This window comes from Thamnophis sirtalis, unplaced genomic scaffold (assembly GCF_051295495.1).
Source record: "Thamnophis sirtalis isolate CommonGarterSnake01/CBP01778 unplaced genomic scaffold, rThaSir2_p1.2 scaffold_6, whole genome shotgun sequence".
Taxonomy (NCBI): domain Eukaryota; kingdom Metazoa; phylum Chordata; class Lepidosauria; order Squamata; family Natricidae; genus Thamnophis; species Thamnophis sirtalis.
The window spans coordinates 124,868,062-124,886,601 of record NW_028261386.1 but is presented as its reverse complement, the minus strand read 5'-3'; the positions used below and the strand labels follow the sequence as shown (position 1 = coordinate 124,886,601).

The 18,540-nt window shown below is 38.0% G+C and overlaps 1 protein-coding gene across 3 annotated transcripts in view; it reads left to right on the top strand.

Moving 5' to 3' along the window:
- Nucleotides 1–18,540, top strand: part of ADGRB3 (adhesion G protein-coupled receptor B3) — a 549,324-nt gene that overhangs the window by 151,565 nt on the left and 379,219 nt on the right. For all 3 annotated transcript variants that reach the window (XM_087718921.1, XM_087718919.1, XM_087718920.1), the window contains exons 3-4: nucleotides 3,861–3,971; nucleotides 12,716–12,877. In XM_087718921.1, coding sequence (XP_087575047.1) covers nucleotides 3,861–3,971; nucleotides 12,716–12,877 — 273 coding nt within the window. The remainder of the gene's footprint in view (nucleotides 1–3,860; nucleotides 3,972–12,715; nucleotides 12,878–18,540) is intronic.

Here is an 18,540-nt window from a genome sequence, read left to right as displayed (position 1 = left end):
GCTTGGTTGTTGTTGTTGTTGTTGTTGTTGTTGTTGTTTGTTACTTCAGAAAGAACCAATAGGGTTAGAGGTACGGACTGTTCCTTTTCTGCTTCTGCTTCTGCTTCCGCTGGATGGAAAAATAACTACTGACTGCTTATAAGAGCCGAGGTGGCGCAGTGGTTAGAGTGCAGTACTGCAGGCCACTTCAGCTGACTGCTATCTACAGTTCAGCGGTTCAAATCTCACCGGCTCAAGGTTGACTCAGCCTTCCATCCTTCCGAGGTGGGTAAAATGAGGACCCAGATTGTGAGGGGCGATATGCTGACTCTGTAAACCGCTTAGAGAGGGCTGAAAGCCCTATGAAGCGGTATGTAAGTCTAACTGCTATTGCAATTGCTAACCCGGATTGATGAGTCACAAGCGTGGAAGAGGATACTTTAGTGGGATAAAGCAAGAGAGAGTCTTCCTGATGTTCTTCACAATCCTTTCTCCATGCCTGTTGCTTACAACTAACATTGCGAAAGACAATTCACACAGTTGATAGCGAAGACCATGGGATGAAGGGGGAGAGAGTTTTTCTCTCTGTCTAAAACCTTTTCAAAAGAGCAGTAAACCCATGGTTAGAAATAGCCAACTGACTAGTCACATTTATTGAACATTCTGCATCTGTAACTGCAACTCGACAGTGGTTACGCCAACTGTTCAATGCATCCAGCTACCCCTTGCCAAGTGCTGCCCCACTACATTTTAATGAGAATGAGGGCTGAAAGCCCTATGAAGTAGTATATAAGTCTAATTGCTATTGCTATTTGCTGTGTCCAGGGGAGCTGTCAGAAAGCAAGAAAGGACAGTGACAACAATGGAGATGTGGAGCTCACCATATTTTGGAGTTGGCGATTGGGTTGATTGACGACCAGAACTTGAAACCAATTGCAGGGTCGTACTAACCCTTGGCAGATTATCATTTGTGGGTTTAGACACAGATCATGGGAATGAGTCATTTTTGACTCCGTTTTCACAATAGTTACTCAAATATCAAACATCTTTTAAATAATACATTTTTACATAATCATTGCTTCTAAAATAAATCATGCCGTGACTAAATGTATGTTATATTTCTTCAAATATGCTCTCTTTGCAATGCATTTTTTTTTAAATTATCGTTCTATTTTAAAGAATGAAATTGAACAATTAAACAAGTTTAAGAAATTATCCTAATGTTTGACCAAAAAAATTACGTCAATGCAGGTCGTCTTTGTCTTACAACCTTTCAAAATGGCAACAGCGCAGAAGAGAGTGAGTTATAGCTGGTCTCTGCACATACAGCCATTCCCCAAGATTGCGTAATCAAAATTTGGGTCCTTGGGAACCACCATGCATTTACACTGGCTGCATCTTCCCAGGGTCATGTGATTGCCAATTACAATGTTCCCAGGAGTCTTCCGACAAACAAAGTCAATGGGGAAGTCAGATGTGCTTAACAACTGGCTTAAATGTCTATGGCTAAAAGGTCGTAAGCTTGGGTGCAATACATTTAGTGACCACTTTGCTTAGCGATGGAAGTTCCAGTTCCAGTTGGGATCAGAAGTTGAGGACTACCTATGCAAGGAGAGAAGAAAATTCCCAGGCAGCATGAAGTTTATTTATTTATTTATTTATTAAATAAATTCATATGCCGCCCAATCCCGAAGGACTCCAGGCGGCTTTCAAAAAATGTAAGAAAAACACAAAAGATAAAAAGAGAACAGTTTAAAAATAGCAAACACCCTCAACCATTCATTTTAATCGGGGCTGGACCTCAACAGTGAGGTCAACAGCCCCAGGCCTGCCGGAACAGCCAAGTTTTTACAGCTTTCCTGAAGGCCATGAGAGTGGGTAAGGTCCGGATCTCTGGGGATAGCTGGTTCCAAAGAGTCGGAGCAGCCACAGAGAAGGCTCTGCTCCGAGGGCCCGCCAGCCAACACTGTTTGGCTGACGGCATTTGAAGGAGGCCCAATCGGTGGGATCTTACTGGACGCTGGGAGGTATGTGGCAGCAGGCGGTCTCGAAGGTACTCTGGCCCTAAGCCATGTAGGGCTTTAAAGGTGATAACCAACATCTTGAATTGAGTCCGGAGACCAATTGGTAGCCAGTGCAGTTCATAGCTGACCTCTTACTAAAAAGAAGGCATTCTAGTTTTCACGAGAATAGGTATCTTAAAATGAGAATGCCATGTGCAGTAAATGCAATGAGGATACAGTTGCTGCTATCATCACAGTTTAGTCTTACTAAATTTTGCAAAATTAATATACATTCAAATGGAACTCCCTGTGTATGTTTCTTTGTGTCTAGATGGGTATCCTCTCATACTCCTAGACTTTAGCATGAAAGCAATTATAAATATATGAGGGGGGCAGGATTGTGCCTTCAAGTCAATATTTGACTTAGCTGTTGTCTTGACAAGTCCCTGCAGTTTCCTTGGAAAGATTTTGGAAGCGTTTTGCCTAGGACTAAGAGAGGGGAACTGGTCTAAAGTCACTCATCTGGTCATTCATTCCTAAAGCTAAAGTAGAACTTATCGTCTTCTGGTTTCTAGCTTGATGCCTTAACTAAACTTGCTCACTCTATAGCAATAGCATTTATATACTGCTCCATAGTGCTTTAAAGCCATCTCTAAGTGGTTTACAGAGTCAGCATATTGCCCCCAACAGTCTGGCTTCTCATTTTACTGACCTGGGAAAGATGGAAGGTTAAGTCAACCTCGAGCCAGTCAGAATCGAACTGCTGGCAGTGGGCAGAGTCCGCCTGCAATGCTGCATTCTAACCACTGCACCATCAAGGCTCCTGGTTACTTGGTTCCTAAAAGAAGATTAAGGGACAAGAACAAGAAAATTTGGTTCAGCTCAATTACTGCTGTAGGCCTGCCTGTTTCTGGGTTATGAAATCTGTGCATGCTACTTGTGGCAATGAACAATAGAGCCTGTCACACTGATGCTAATTCTGCCAAAACAGTTGTTTCTATTTCTAAAATAATGCCATATGTTGTGATGCTGCACTTTAAAGGTGTCGGGGCACATAGTTATGAGCAATAAAAAAAAAATTAGGTTTAAACTGCTGGAGATTAAGTGATTTGCCAAAGGCACTGAGAAAAAAATTAGCAGTGCTGTCTTGTGTTTTAAATAGCATCTCATGATTTCCATGCAGGAGTTTTTAAGATAGGTTTTTTTCCCCCCCCTATTAAAATCAAAGAGTGATTCTGCTTTAGAATGAACAGCAGGGAGGAAAAAGCCCAGGGACTTCCATGTCTTTTGTAGCAGAGAGTTTTCTGAAGCAATGGAAGTAAAACACAGCTGCTGTTGCATCCAGATTACACAAGGCATTTTGGCCCCCGTCATTACAATACATTTGTACTGTTTTCATGAAAGCTTCTTTGCCATCCCACTGGTTGGGTGGCTTAAGCAGGAAAAGCCAAGAAGCACCAAGTTTTATTGCAGAATGACACCACTTAATGTGTCGGTGGTAGTTTTCTGGTGTGGTTTGCACTGATTTAAATATTATTTCTTAATATAATGTATGTAGCCTAAATAACTGATTTTGTACCACGGCTGTTTTTTTTTTTTTTTTAATGTATCACAATTCTGAAATATTGATATATACAGTATATATATTTATTTATTTTTAAAAAATAACTTTAAACAAGTTTTAGATTAAAACCTCTTTCCAAACACAGGTTGAGGCATTTAACACAATATAAAAGAAAGCAAAAAACAGGCCTTGTAAACTGATGTTCTACTAATGCCCTCTTCAGGTGTTTTTGTCAAACAACTGCATGAGATAGTATGTGACCTTTTGAGAAATGTCTACGCACGAGCTTTCATAAACCTTTATTCTGTCTTTAGAATTTGGAATGATGGGAGATCATACAATTAAAAGTCAGCGACCTCGATCTGTTCATGAGAAAAGGGTCCCTCAGGAACAAGCTGATGCTGCTAAATTTATGGCACAAACTGGTAATACATTAATTACCTTTTATCTCCTTATTGTGTTTAATTTTTAGCAATGCCACTGCATGTCTCCATAATCTTTTGCTGCATATTTGTCAGTTTTCTAAGCTGATACTTTTAAAAAGCCATTTATTCTTATTTTTTTTAACCACCCGTTAAAACTCATAAATAAAAGATCGAAGACTTAGACAAGTGTCCAGTACACATGCGATCAATATTTATTTTAATATGAAAGTTGCATTAAGTTTTTTTTAAAAAAAAAACATAGTTAATCACACATTAAGAAAAAAAGTATGTAACTTAGTGTGTGTGTGTGTTTAAAAAAAGATAATCTAAATATGTAGAGTGAATGGCCGAGGTTTCACAGTTTCAGGTTCAGATTGCTGGGTGACAAATTATGTTTAATAAATAGCACAAGTAACTCTCAATTTAGATTTTGTATTATGGCGTACCCATGTCTACTTAGAAATCAACCCCATTTTTACTAATGGAACATAGAGAAAAATGTGCAAAAGATTTTAGCCTGCCTTTTCCTATGATTAACAATTCAACAAGAATGAATACCGCATTTCTTAAGCACAGTGACTATAAATTCATATTAGGAAATGAGGTATGATTAAAAATTACAAGCTGTGCTCAGTGACAAAGCACTCTCTTCACAAGCAGCGGTATATCCAGTTTAACCCTCAGCATTTCCAAACAGTGCTGGAAATTTTTTACCCTCAAATCCTGAGAAGCTACTCCTTAGCAATCATTAAATTAGGTGGACAGTTATGAAATTTAATACAAGGCAGTTTTCATTTCATCCAGCCATTTGATTTTCCTAAATGCAGACATATTTTATGGCCCAATACATAACATCAAGCCACTCAAAGTATAATACAAACATCAAGCACAAAATTAACACCATAATCTGTCCAATATAGAGCTTCTTCTACACACAGTTACTTCTCCAATATGGTTGAGTTTTGTGCAGTGAGGCCATGAACACAAACAAAGCTACAGCCAACACATGGCTAGTTAGATAAATTTTCTCCATATTGATGTTCTGATGTTGTTCTCCATATTGATGCTCTGAAAGAATCATGTGATCTGCCCTCTACACATATTTGTGTAATATTCTCCCGGTTGTCCTATCGTACATTTCAGTGTGAAATGTTTTCTGTGCTGTAGAGGCTCAGTGTGTAGACAGTCATGATTCTATCAAATAAACTTCTGATATAAATAATTTTTGATAATCTCATAAAATAGAAAACAGGGTTCTCTGAACTATAATTTGAGACCTGAAAAGCTGATAATCTGAGTTGGAAGATATCGATATGAACCGGTCCAATTCAATTTAACTCCCATTGCTTTTATTATAGTTAAAAACCTTATATAGTTATATTTAAAGTGTTTAGCTTTGATCCAACTGAGGCTCCATTCATCGCTGAAAATGTACTGTCTTGATATATATATTTTTTTAAAAAAGAACATTAATCACATCTCTCTTTTGCAATCACAACAGGATTTGGCCTTTCTGGACATTCAAGCAGCCATATAACGCCAAGAAATCTTATGACCCAAGATTTCTCAGTCTGATTTGTATTTTCACAGAATTACCATAAAATGGTGCGATTGTCTGCTATAGTGGCCTGTAGATGAAATAATGCTCAAGCACACACTTCAACACTTACAGAGATCCATAGAGAACAACATTATAAATGCATCCACCTTTCTGAGTAAATGTTCTTATGATTCAAAGAAAATGAATATTTAAATCCACTCCCCCAAAGCATTTTCGAAAATCCTGATCTGATAATCAAGTATCTTATATCAGCCTTTTCAAACAAAACTCACTTGTCTAACATAGAACACACCACTTGTAGCGTGCATATTGTAGGTTAATTCATTTTGCAAAATATTATGCTCTGTTTTTCAACACAGTTACTAATATCTAGTCCATCTCTTCCTTTTTCCATTCTGATTTTCTTTCAGTACTGATCATTGCATATGTGATTCACTGTGAACCTTTTCTTTTCTTGTGATAAAATTAATGTTGTATTGCCTTCAGTAGCATTATTAGAGTCTTCTAACATGCATCTACATTTATCTGTACTTGCTCGGAAATTAATAAGATTGATAAGTGGAATTAGAAATGGCATTCATTTGTTTCTGTGATTTGAAGTTATTCCTTGTTTATTTTCCTTTATGTATTTTTTTAAAGCCTAGGTGATAAACTCTGATTATTTGTCATATCGTATAGTTATTTATGCGTAGCAGTTAAAATTTTCGGAATGGATTTGCTGTGATATCTATAAACTCATTTCTTTGTTTTTAAACAAAAATTAATTAAAAATGAGGGAAAAGACGAATTTTGATGTAAGAGATATTTTAAGGGGAAAAAAACCCTTGTTTTTTATGCTGCATTCATGTGTCTGGTTATGATAACTCTGCACTGCTGACATTGAAACACCTCCATTCAGAATACATTTTGTGCTTTTCTCTAATGAATGCACAGTTTTTCTGCTTTCAGGCAGCTATACTTCGGTGGAGAATGGAAGATCAGTTTTTCCCATATGTGTCCTTCCTTTTCCACTGAAGGCCACTGAGAAGCCTTTGTAGAGACAGAAGCTGTAGGATTTTTATGCTCAAACAAATGTGCACCCTTCAAAACAAGAAAAGACCCTTTTCCTGCATTGACATGGACTGATGTGGGTTCATAATGAAGTAGTCATGTTATCAGATTCAATGAAGAGAGGGAGAGTGTAGGTGGGGAATATATTAAATGAAGGTGCTAGAGTTCGTTGGAAGAAGAATTTGATCACCATGTTTCAAAAACCTAACAGCACATGTCTGCAGCATGATTGTACATATTCTCCAACCATGAGTTATGCTTTCCTCCATATTATCCTCTCTTTAGGTATTAAGAATTTAAAATTATCACCCAGGTAAGTGTGATATAGATTTATGGGCCATTTTACTCAATGCATTTTACTTTGGCTACTTTGTAAATGTACTTTTGCATTTGTTTATAGTTTAGATCACTCTTAGTGTTTAGGATGGTAGCAAGACCTTAGGAATCATGTGGAATGTAAGCAAAAATTAAACCTTCTGGTGTTTTAATGCAAATCATTGTATGATGGTCTGATTCTACAGGGCCCTCCTAAGTATCCACTACCTATTCAATCCCTTGGGGGAAAGATATGATTAATTTGGTGGTTTATGTGTTACATGTAGCTTTTTTTTAAAAAGGTTTGAGTACATTCAATTAAGTTTGTGGGACTTGCTCAGGCATGACTGATGGCAGAATAGGTTCACTGACAAAAGGGCGCCTGACAAAAGCTGGCCCGATGAAACCACGGCGACAAAACCGCGAGTTCTAAACCGCGCTGACGAATGAGTGCAGAAGCGCACCGACAACAGCACGCCAACAGAAGCGCGCTCTAAACCTAACCCTAAACCTAACCCTAACCCTAACCCTAAACCTAACCCTAAACCTAACCCTGAACCTAAACCTAAACCTAACCCTAAACCTAAACCTAACCCTAAACCTAGCCCTGAACCTAACCCTAAACCTAACCCTAAACCTAACACTGACCCTAACCCTTACCTTAACTTAAATCGCTCTTCTGTCAGCGCGCTGTTGTCGGCGTGCTGTTGTGGCCGCGTTGATGACATCACGGTTTTCGCATCGCGGTTTTGACGGCACGCTTTTGTCGTGCGCACATTTGTCGTGTCACGGGCAGAATATGCTTCTAGAATTCTGGTGTGTATTATAAAAAAATATGTATGTATTCCACAGCTGCCATCTCTGCATGTATTAGTTGTAGAGGCTTAGTGCAGTTAAGAAAATACTTCTAACATAACTTTTAATTAGCCACAAAGAAGAGGACCATCTCTTAGTCTTCAGTCCCATTACCAAAGTCATGAGTGAAAGCTAAATCCCAGTTGACAGTAAGGCCCAATTAATGCAGTGGAGTACACTAAGTTCAGTACTGGGGTGTATGCAAGGTGGATAGTTTTCTCCCGAGACATGAATAGTGCAGTCATATTATTGTTCCTCTCTGACTTGCCACAGACAAAAACCTACTCCACAATCTAATGAATCCTAGAATTGTTCAATAACAAACCAACAGATTGCTTCCTGCTTTAAGGTACAGATGTAACTGGTAGATATGAACTTCCCATGCTATCCTCTCCTAGCAGATTTTATCCCAGTACCGAAAGCCATACATAGGGATTCCATTGAATCGTTAAGCTATGGGACCAGGATCAGAGTGGGATGGGGAAAACTCCAAAATAGGGAGATACCCTCAATTATCCAAATGTTCCTTTCCAATTAGGCTTCTGCATCTCAGATTATATCATTCAATATGATCTCACAACCATCTATGACATACTGTTTAAAGCCTAACCTCCTCCGTGGCACGACAAAACCGCCCTCGACTAAAGCGTGCCCGATTAAACTGCGTCGCTGACGTCATCAGCAGGGCAACAACAGCGAGCGCGGAGAAAGAAGGGCGCTTTAAATAGCGCTTTGAAAGCAAGCCGATTCAAGTTAAGGTAAGGGTTAGGTTTAGGGTTAGGTTTAGGGTTAGGTTTAGGGTTAGGTTAAGGGTTATGGTTAGGTTTAGGGTTAGGTTAAGGGATAGGGTTAGGGTTAGGGTTAGGTTAAGGGTTAGGATTAGGTTTAGCGTTAGGTTAAGGGTTAGGTTAAGGGTTAGGTTTAGGGTTAGGTTAAGGGTTAGGTTTAGGGTTAGGTTTAGGATTAGGTTTAGGGGGGTTAGGTTTAGGTTTAGGGGTTAATTTTAGGTTTAGCGTTTACAGTGTGCTTTTTTCTCCACGCTGTTGTCGCGCTGTGATGACGTCAGCTACGCGGTTTCGTCGAGCGCCCTTTAGTCGAACGCAGTTTTGTGGTGGAACCAATATCCTCAGCATTTACCCACCTTAAATGATTTTTTACCCCCAATAGAACACTGTTAACTTGTTCCACTACTCTTGAACAACAACAAAAAAACTTTAACACTTTGATCATTGTTTTGTTAATAGTTTGTAATCTTTGTGAAGCAGATGAGCAGGCTTCCTACCTTTCCCTCACTACATTACATTACACAGTCATAGTACCCTCCTTCCCTGCTCTGAACGTAGAGGAGCACGTATCTCTCTCTGACCTCCCTTGAAGGTTGTTGTCACTTACTTACATATCTGAAGCAGACAATGAGGAATGAATGAGTGCAAACATTTAAAATTCCATTCCATATTTGACCAAAATGTGCTTTTTCAAGAAGCAACTGGACTTTCTTGAAGTATTTGAAAACGTTTCGCTTCTGAAGCTGAAGAAGCTTCTTGGATCATCTTCAAGAAAAATGACTTCAAAGAAAAATCAGAAAGTCCAGTTGCCTCTTGAAAAAGCACCTTTGGGACAACATCACCTGGGTGACTGAGAATCTTCATAGCCATTTCATATTTGAGATGCCTTATCCATCACCCTGCTTTTTAACTTATAGTCGTATCTATGATAATGGCTGATTTCTTCTAGTTTCATTTTGTCAGTCAATCTAGTCATCACAACCAATGCAGTAAGTGAACATCCTTGAGTCATGTTATGTTTTGGAAAAGTCTCATTCCCTAGATGTGAAACTTTTTAAAAAATTAACATATTAGCACTGGGATTTCTGTGCAGATAGACATGTTGAACCTAAAGATGTCTTATTAGAATGTTGGTTAATATATTTCAGAGTATATCATGCCATGAATAGTGTAAAATTTTGTCCCCATCTCAATGTTTTAATGACAGAATCCTATTTTACATGTCTCACTTGATAGGAATGGAAAACATTTATTCCTGTACATGATGAAGAGGAAGGAAGGAAGGAAGGCAGGCAGGCAGGCAGGCAGGCAGGCAGGCAGGCAGGCAGGCAGGCAGGCAGGCAGGAAGGAAGGAAGGAAGGAAGGAAGGAAGGAAGGAAGGAAGGAAGGAAGGAAGGAAGGAGAAAGGCAAAGAGAAAGAGAAAAATACTATATGTTTCTTGCTTGGAAAAACCCTAGTAACTCTTCAATTGTTTCAACATTATTTCCTGTTTGAAAAATTAAGAACTAGGCTATTTACTGTTTGAAAAGTTAAGAAGTAGGCTAAGCATAATCTTATAAAATGTCATATAACAAGTCAAAAACAGAAAATAAACAAACACAAGTGATTCTCATTATTCTCGCTCCAGTTCTTAATGAAATGAATAGGGTTGCCAGATTTTAGGTTGATTTTAGGATAATATGGGTGAAGTGAATGTCTTCTTCTGTAAAGGCATAAAAGAAAGACGTTCTTTACATTTTTTTTGTTTTTGTGGAAAGGCAGAAACGTGATAAGAGCAGTGACTATCTGTATCTTTGTAATTATCTTGCAAAGCAAGGCCCCCTTCAAATATCCTTACTGAGTATTATTTTTAAGGTGACAAAAGAAGACAAGGTTCAGTTTATGGAACATTAACGTACTGATTGTGCTTAATTTAAGTTGGATTTATATTTAATCATATCAAGTTTGGTTCTGAATATATCTATTCCTTTCTTTTGCCCCGCCCACTTTTTGGAATGTGGCTCATTACATGCCATTCAAAATCTTAGAGCTTAACCCTGGGTCTAAAAAAATGGTATTTTTTTAGGGCACAAAGAATAGGTTGTATTTATTTGAAACTGGGTAGGATTCAGAAGCATAATAGAGGAAAGGAGCAATGGATGTGCACGGCTTCAGAAACAGTTCAGGAAAAAAAGTGCTTTATCCGCCTACCACTCTTTAATGCAGCCCTGGAATCACATAGCTGTCACATGAACCCCAGAAATGATAAAACCGCTATGGTAGGTAGTACATTTCCATCCTTGTGCGAACTAAAAGACCTTTTCAGAATTGAATCTGAAGCACAGAAGCACACTCATAACATCTTGGCCTTTTTTCTGCTGTTACAACTCAATAGCCTTGCCCTTCCTGAATTATAAAGTTTGGACTAGGGACTTTTTTAATAGAAAAAGGTAACTATGTCTGAAAGTAAAGCACATACTCAATACTTTAAATTTAAGAAAAGTCTCTTTCTGCTAACACTGCACCTTCACACTGAAGGAACAGTTATAATGTAATCGTTCTTTTGTATCTAACAGCTTTGTAGCAATAGCAATAGCAATAGCAATAGCAATAGCAGTAGACTTATATACCGCTTCATAGGGCTTTCAGCCCTCTCTAAGCGGTTTACAGAGAGTCAGCATATTGCCCCCAACAATCTGGGTCCTCATTTTACCCACCTCGGAAGGATGGAAGGCTGAGTCAACCCTGAGCCGCTGAGATTTGAACCGCTGAACTGCTGATCTAGCAGTAGCCTGCAGTGCTGCATTTAACCACTGCGCCACCTTGGCTCTTTACGCTTGCACATGGCTGACACTCATGCCTAAGCCAACGTTTCTCAAATTTATTCCATGCCACCTAGAGTTACTTGTTTGTGAGATAGAAAGCTATATAAATAAGATTTCTATGTAAGCAAGTTTTTTTTTATTGGGGAAAATGGATTCCCCCTTTCCTTTTTTTCTCACTACCCCTTTGGGGAAAACTGCTCTGCAGACTGTTCTTGGAAATTTCTCCAAGATATACCTGACCCTGTCAGAATAATGCTAAGCCTTTGGCAATTGGTTGGTACACAATGGCGGGCAGTCATCATTTTGCTAATATTAGTCCTTACGGGGAGAGAAAGTTATTCTTTCCCATCCCAAGAAACTAAAGCAACTCTTCCTGCTGTCACTCACAATTGGCAATAAAAGTCATACCTTCCTGTTCCGACCGCCCTCGTCCCACACCAACACACTCCGAGCCAAAGATAAGTTACGGCATTTAATTAACATACAGACAGGTCCTTGGCAGCAAACCGGCACAGACAAGCTTGGGCAGCAATAAACACAGATAAGCCGTGGCAGCAATCCAGCCTGCCAAGCTCACGATAATGTTCTCCGACATTAGTTCCTGTGTTGACTTCTGCAAGAAGGGCGTGTGTACAAGCAGTCCTTTTATAGTCTGGATAGGAGCCTAATGACCACCAGCTGAGTGCAATTACCTCCTGTAAACTCTGCAACTGTTCCTGACGCCTATTAGCTCTTCATTGCAGGGCATCCAGGAACAACTCACCGCTGGCATCTGGATGACTCTTCCTTGTCTCCTCCCCACTGGTCCAAGGCTCAGACGCCTCCTGGTGGCCAACAAGCCTCTCTGCGCCCTGCTCGGAGTTGGAACCCTGTCCAGGGTCCTCCACATCCTCCAGAGCCGACTCATAGGGCCCCTCGCTGTCGGAGTCTGGTGGCAGCTCCAACGGCTCCTGCTGGGCCACAACACCTTCCTATCCCACAATTTTTTGAAGAAATGGCCTCACTCGGTTTCTTTGACAAAGAGATAAACAACTCTAAGAGCCCCCTTGCATTTTTGTTTTGTTACAATTTAGCAAACACTACAAATATTCTACAAATAAATTAAAACACAAGATTAGGTTTGCTTGTTTCCTTAAGGCCACTTGCCACCCGGTTTTCTTTTTACCTCGGAAATATATTTTCTTTCTAACTCATTGCATATTTTTCCCCCCATAAATGCTTAATTTAGGCGAGCTTTTATTTTAAAAATAGGTTATCCTTTTTTTTAAAAAAATAATAATTTCTTAACTATGCTTTGCTTATTTTTTTTTTAAGTATAGCTCTGGCTGTGTACTCATGATTTTACTCATGTTTGCTTATTGTCTTGAATACAGGTGAATCTGGTGCTGAAGAATGGGCCCAGTGGAGTACATGTTCAGTTACTTGTGGTCAAGGGTCGCAGGTGCGAACAAGAACTTGTGTATCACCTTACGGGACACACTGCAGCGGCCCTTTAAGAGAATCAAGGGTTTGCAATAACACTGCCCTCTGTCCAGGTAGTGTTAGCAGCCAATAAATGAATGTGTGGATATTTTTGAACTGTTGAATGCTAACCACTAATGCTAACCGCATTACTCTTTATACATGGCTAGTGGCAGGCACCTTACCTAAATGATTAATCATTGGTTCAGATTACTTTCTTTTGGAACTAGCAATGCATTGTTTGGGGATATTCTGCATTCCAACATTTTAAAGTATTCTTACAGTATTTATTTTGGAAAATAGCTCAACAATTATAGACATAATTGAACTTGTTTTACTCTCTAATTGGTTTACATGATTTACAAAGTTAATCTGAAGCTGAAATGATTTAAACCAGTGGTAGTCAACCTGGTCCTTACCGTCCACTAGTGGGCATTCCAGCTTTCATGGTGGGCGGTAGGGGTTTGCTGTAACTCTGCTTTATAAATTTTATAAAGTAAAGTTACTTCCCTACTTTATAAAGCACCATTACTGTGGAACCGGTGGGTGGTTAGAAAATTTTACTACTAACAGAGATACAAAAGTGGGCGGTAGGTATAAAAAGGTTGACTACCCCTGATTTAAACTAACGGAGTCCATTTGGTTGTTCTCTGTTGTGGCAACTCAAATCATAATTTGAGATTTAAAAAGAGCTTTTTTTATCTTTAAGTATTTTCTTATGTTTGTGCAACTTAAACCCTCTTCTAGCCTTCAATATATCTAGAAAGGGGACTAGCTTTCTTACTCCAGCCTCTCATATACCTTCCTCATGTAGAACATTTCTGGAAGTCAATTCAAGAGAGAATCTTATAAAATCAGCCTCCTATATGGAATTCAAAGTTCTCCATCGTAACTTTTCATTTGAAGGGCATTGTGGGTTTGTGCTATGAATAGGCAAGTGTTTGGTTAAGAGAAAGAAATGTCCATTCACAATGTCTAAAGCAACTTTGGATAATCTTTAAAAAAATGTGGGCCCAAATTTCCATAGCCCTGCTCAAATATATAGATAGATAGATAGATAGATAGATAGATAGATAGATAGATAGATAGATAGATAGATAGATAGATAGATAGATAGATATAGATAGATAGATACCTACATGCATGCATACATACAAACATATATAATATTTTTAAAAGAATATAAAACTAATAAAAAAGTAATAAAAAGTAACAAAAGAAAAGATAAATTGAAGAAATCCAAGGAAAATCTAAAAGTGTAAGGAGGAATAAAAATAAAATAGAAAAAGAAAGGGAAAAAAAGATGCAGAGAAGTAGGTTTGGGTCTTTTTTACAAGAGTTATAAGTACAACGATAAATCTGTCCTTATTCTATAGTTACAGCATAACTTTCTATAACCTAGCTAATCATCAAAACATTACTCATATTCATTCTTAATGTTTCATGCAAAAACTCTACAAGAGATTTCTTATTAACCAAGAAAAAAATGTAGATATTTTCTTTTTTTCTGAAAATAAGTCAATTTAGCCATTTCAGCAAGTTCCACCATCTTCACCAACCATTCTTTTATTGTGGGTAGTGCTGAATCTTTCCTTCTTTGTGCATACAGTAATCTTGCTGCAGTTATGAACAAAAACAAAGTTCCATGTTCTTTTCCAATTGTTTATCCAATAATTCCAAAAGAAAAAACATCTGTTTTCAAATCTTTAAACTAATCAAGGAGAGAAGCAACTTAAAACTGAGGAGAAATTTCTGACAGTTAGAACAATTAATCCGTGGAACAGCTTGCCTCCAAAAGTTGTGAATGCCCCAACACTGGAAGTCTTTAAGAAGATGTTGGCTAGCCATTTGTCTGGAATGGTATAGGGTTTCCTGCCTAGGCAGGGCGTTGGACTAGAAGACCTCCAAGGTCCCTTCCAACTCTGCTATTGTATTGTATAAAATCCTCTGAATCATTGTATGTATTTACATCGCTTTTAACATGTCTACCAAACAAGATAAAATTTCACTTCTTGTTGCTCTCATTTCCAATTTAAATTTGAAGTACGGTTTTATATGTTAAACAATGGCACATCAATTTGTAAAAAAAATATTTTAAAATTATAACATAATATAAATTTCAGTTCTATATTTTCCCATTGTTCCATCTGTTTATTGTAATCAAAAATTTAGCCTACTTTATCATACATATCTCTTCTTTTTCTATTTCAGTTTCTATAAAAGTTTCTATATTTTAGCAGTCCATCATTTATATACAACTTATCTCAAACTCAGCCTTACAATGTTGAAAACCATGAATTCATTTGTCTACTTTAAATCTTTCTAACAATTGTAAATAAAAGGACCATTGGCAACTATTTCCCCTGCCATCAATTCTCTTGATTTTATTTCATATTGCCCTTGACAAAATTCTCACAATTAGTTAGGCATATACTTCTATTTTTTCCTGGTCTATAAAATGCTCCTTATGCTGAGGGCCACAGAGATGTTTTAGGATTTGTGGGTTTGTCTAGTCCATATTCTCAATATGGCACATCTAACATAATCATTTTTAAAATCCATATTAACTTTCACTTCGTTGTGTCAGAAATGTTCATGCTACCCAAATATCGGGTCATGTCCTTCTAACTCCAAAGTTTTCTATTTCTCAGCTATACACATTGTTTCATCCAAACCAAACAGCAAGCTACAAAATACAATTTAAAATCAGATAAATCCAGCCTTCTTCTTTTCTTTACAACTTGTATATTTAACTCATGCTATTTTTCTTCCTGCCACACACATTTAGTTACATTCTCTTGCCATTGTTGCATCAGTGGTGCATCAGTTATCAAAACATGTATTACCTGAAACAAAACATCATTCTAGATAAAACTTCCACTTTTATCCGAGGAAATTCCCCCGAGCAATGATTGTTGTAGTTTTTCCCATTTTAACATTCATTTTAAACTTAATTCCATTCCTTAACATAGTTATCTGAAATGACATACAATTCGTATTTGTCATACTGATGCCTAAATATTTTACCTTCTTCTCAATTTAAAACCCATTTAATTCATAGTACATTTTGGTCTTCTGTTTTCAAATTTTTTGTTAAGATTTGTTTATTAATTTTGAAACCTGCTAATGCACCAGATTCTTTTAATTTACCCATTAATATTTCAGTTTCAATTCCCCTTAAAGGATCTCTAGGGCAGAAGGACATCCAGGAAAAAAACAAAACAACCTAGCCATACTCACACAGTTTTCTTTTTTTTAAAAAAAAAAAGTTTTAAAATAAGCCTTTTAAAAATATAATCCTATTTTACATCTCTTACTTGATAGGGATGGCAAACATTTATTCCTATTCATGAGGAAGAGGAGGGAGGGAGGGAGGGAGGGAGGGAGGGAAGGAAGGAAGGAAGGAAGGAAGGAAGGAAGGAAGGAAGGAAGGAAGGAAGGAAGGAAGGAAGGAAGGACTATTGCTCAAGAGAGTGGCCCATCCTATAAAGTATATTTTTTAAAAATCCCTCTCTTCCCAACTGCCAGCTTTTACTTCCTAATTGCAAATTACATTTACCCCTTCAGTAATCAGGAATCAAAGAGAATCAAAGAATAACCATGAGTCATGCACAAAACGTGGTGACAAGATAGCTCTTCTTTTTACCCTTGAAGTGCTAAAGGATCAGAAGAAAGAGTTCTTACATGAGTCAAAGCAACAACAAGCTCAGCCATCCTTTTGCAAAATAATCCATAAGACATGGATGGAGTATATTCCCCACATTAGCTGAGACACCAAATCAACAATCCTTCGCATTTCAAAAGGTCTCTACAATCAAAAGGCAGAAAGTATAGCAAAGTCCAATGATGAATCCTAAAAATTCAGCAAATCAGCCGGCTAGAATTACTCTCTTTTTTTTTTTTACATTTTCAAATGTTTTCAAAATTAGAAACACACACACACACACACACACACACACACACACACACACACACAAGCCAGTGTTGAACAGCCTACCAAACATACCTAAGCTTAGGTATAAGCACACTCTCTGCATATTGCTTTGTCTTGTGGAGTTTTCAGAAGTTCTTCATCTGTTATTTGAAGATGAAGTGTGCTTTTGAAGATGAAGATTCACTGCGTTGCAATAAAGGCATCCTAAATTTCAAACAAGGGTTATAACATGAAGAGTGCGTGCACACTCTCTTTCCATCCACATTATTCAGCCCAGGAGACTAATCAAAGCAATGATGTCCAGTGTTAGTATTTTCTTCCTGTTTTATATGTTCCTGCATGTTCTTCCTGTTTTGTTTTTAAACAATAAAAGTTTCTTACCAGCTTAACACTTCTCCTCCATATTGCCCTGACTTTGTCAGCCTTGAAAGACTGGAATTTTCACTGCCAGCAGAAGACTTTAGACTTCCTTTTCTCGGAGATTTTGCAATATCCCCGAGATCAGCAAGATGTAATCTTCCTGTTCACCATCTCTTCGGGATGATTTAGGTCCGTTGGAACCCCCCCAGCAATAAAAGTATCGAGTGCGATCTCAGAGCTTTGAGATCGCACGTCGTCTTGTCACGGCATCCAGGCTCCGCCCCCCCCCCCGTTTTGTTTTTAAGACCACACATGCACAAGAATCCCAACATCCATATAGAAACGTACTCTAACACCCCCACCCCATCCACCCAAGAAAGCAGTCCTTACTTTCTAGTTAGGCAGACTAGTTATTGCAAGAGAAGAACTAGGAGGACCCACAAAGCGCGCGGCTCATGAGTTCATTCTTTGGGATGCCCACTGCTTCCCTGCAAAGCTTCACTCCCAACTTACTCCCTTTATTTTAAGCAAATTGCAAGAGTGGAATGACCACTCCTGGTCCAGGAAAAAAACAGTTCAAAAGATATCTCTCCAATAAACCACTGCAGGCAAGACAACTTCCAGTGACTTCGCTTGAAACAGCGTGGTACAATTGACACACTTGCATTGTGTTTTGTGTTCCAAGCAAACCAGGACACACAAAAACTAAAATTCACATACTTCAGACTTGAGCCATTTGGAGTCTGAGCTGCTTTGTATACATACCTCTTGTGCAATCCTATACATGTTCATTCCAAAGTAAGTATGATTAAATTAAGTGAAAACTCTTTGCAAGATTGCATTCTGATATAGAAGTGAGTGACATAAATTATTATTTTTTTTTAAAAAAAATTGCTGATGGTCCTGCATGTTTGCACAGAATATTGGGGAAGAAATCTGAAGGAATCCAGATTTTCATCTGCTGTTTCTGTTGAGTTTCCTGTTGTTTAAATGGGATTAATGGAGATGTTTATATAAGTGAATTATAACTAATTATTACAAACTTCGGCAAGTTTCACCTTTTCAGTTAACCATGGTTTATGTCACACCAAACTCAATAATGGCTAATGCTAATTAAATATGGGCTTGATACGCAATAAAAACTAGAAATTTCTTTATAACTTTAATCTCCATCTAAAATCAAATGTATTGCTTGAAGTTACCTAGATGGAGGGACTTCATACATGAGGTTGGAAAAGAGAGCTTCCATGCTCTTAGATTTGTCAGAGTCTCTAAGTGGCTTTTCTCCATATAGGACATACATTGTATGTTGAACATACATTGGTAAATTGAAATGAAAATCAATTAAAATGGAAGGTATTATTGACTTACAGTGACTCTGGGAGAAATAGATCTTTCACAATACAATTTAAAAGCATCACAAGAAAATGATGAATGCTTGGG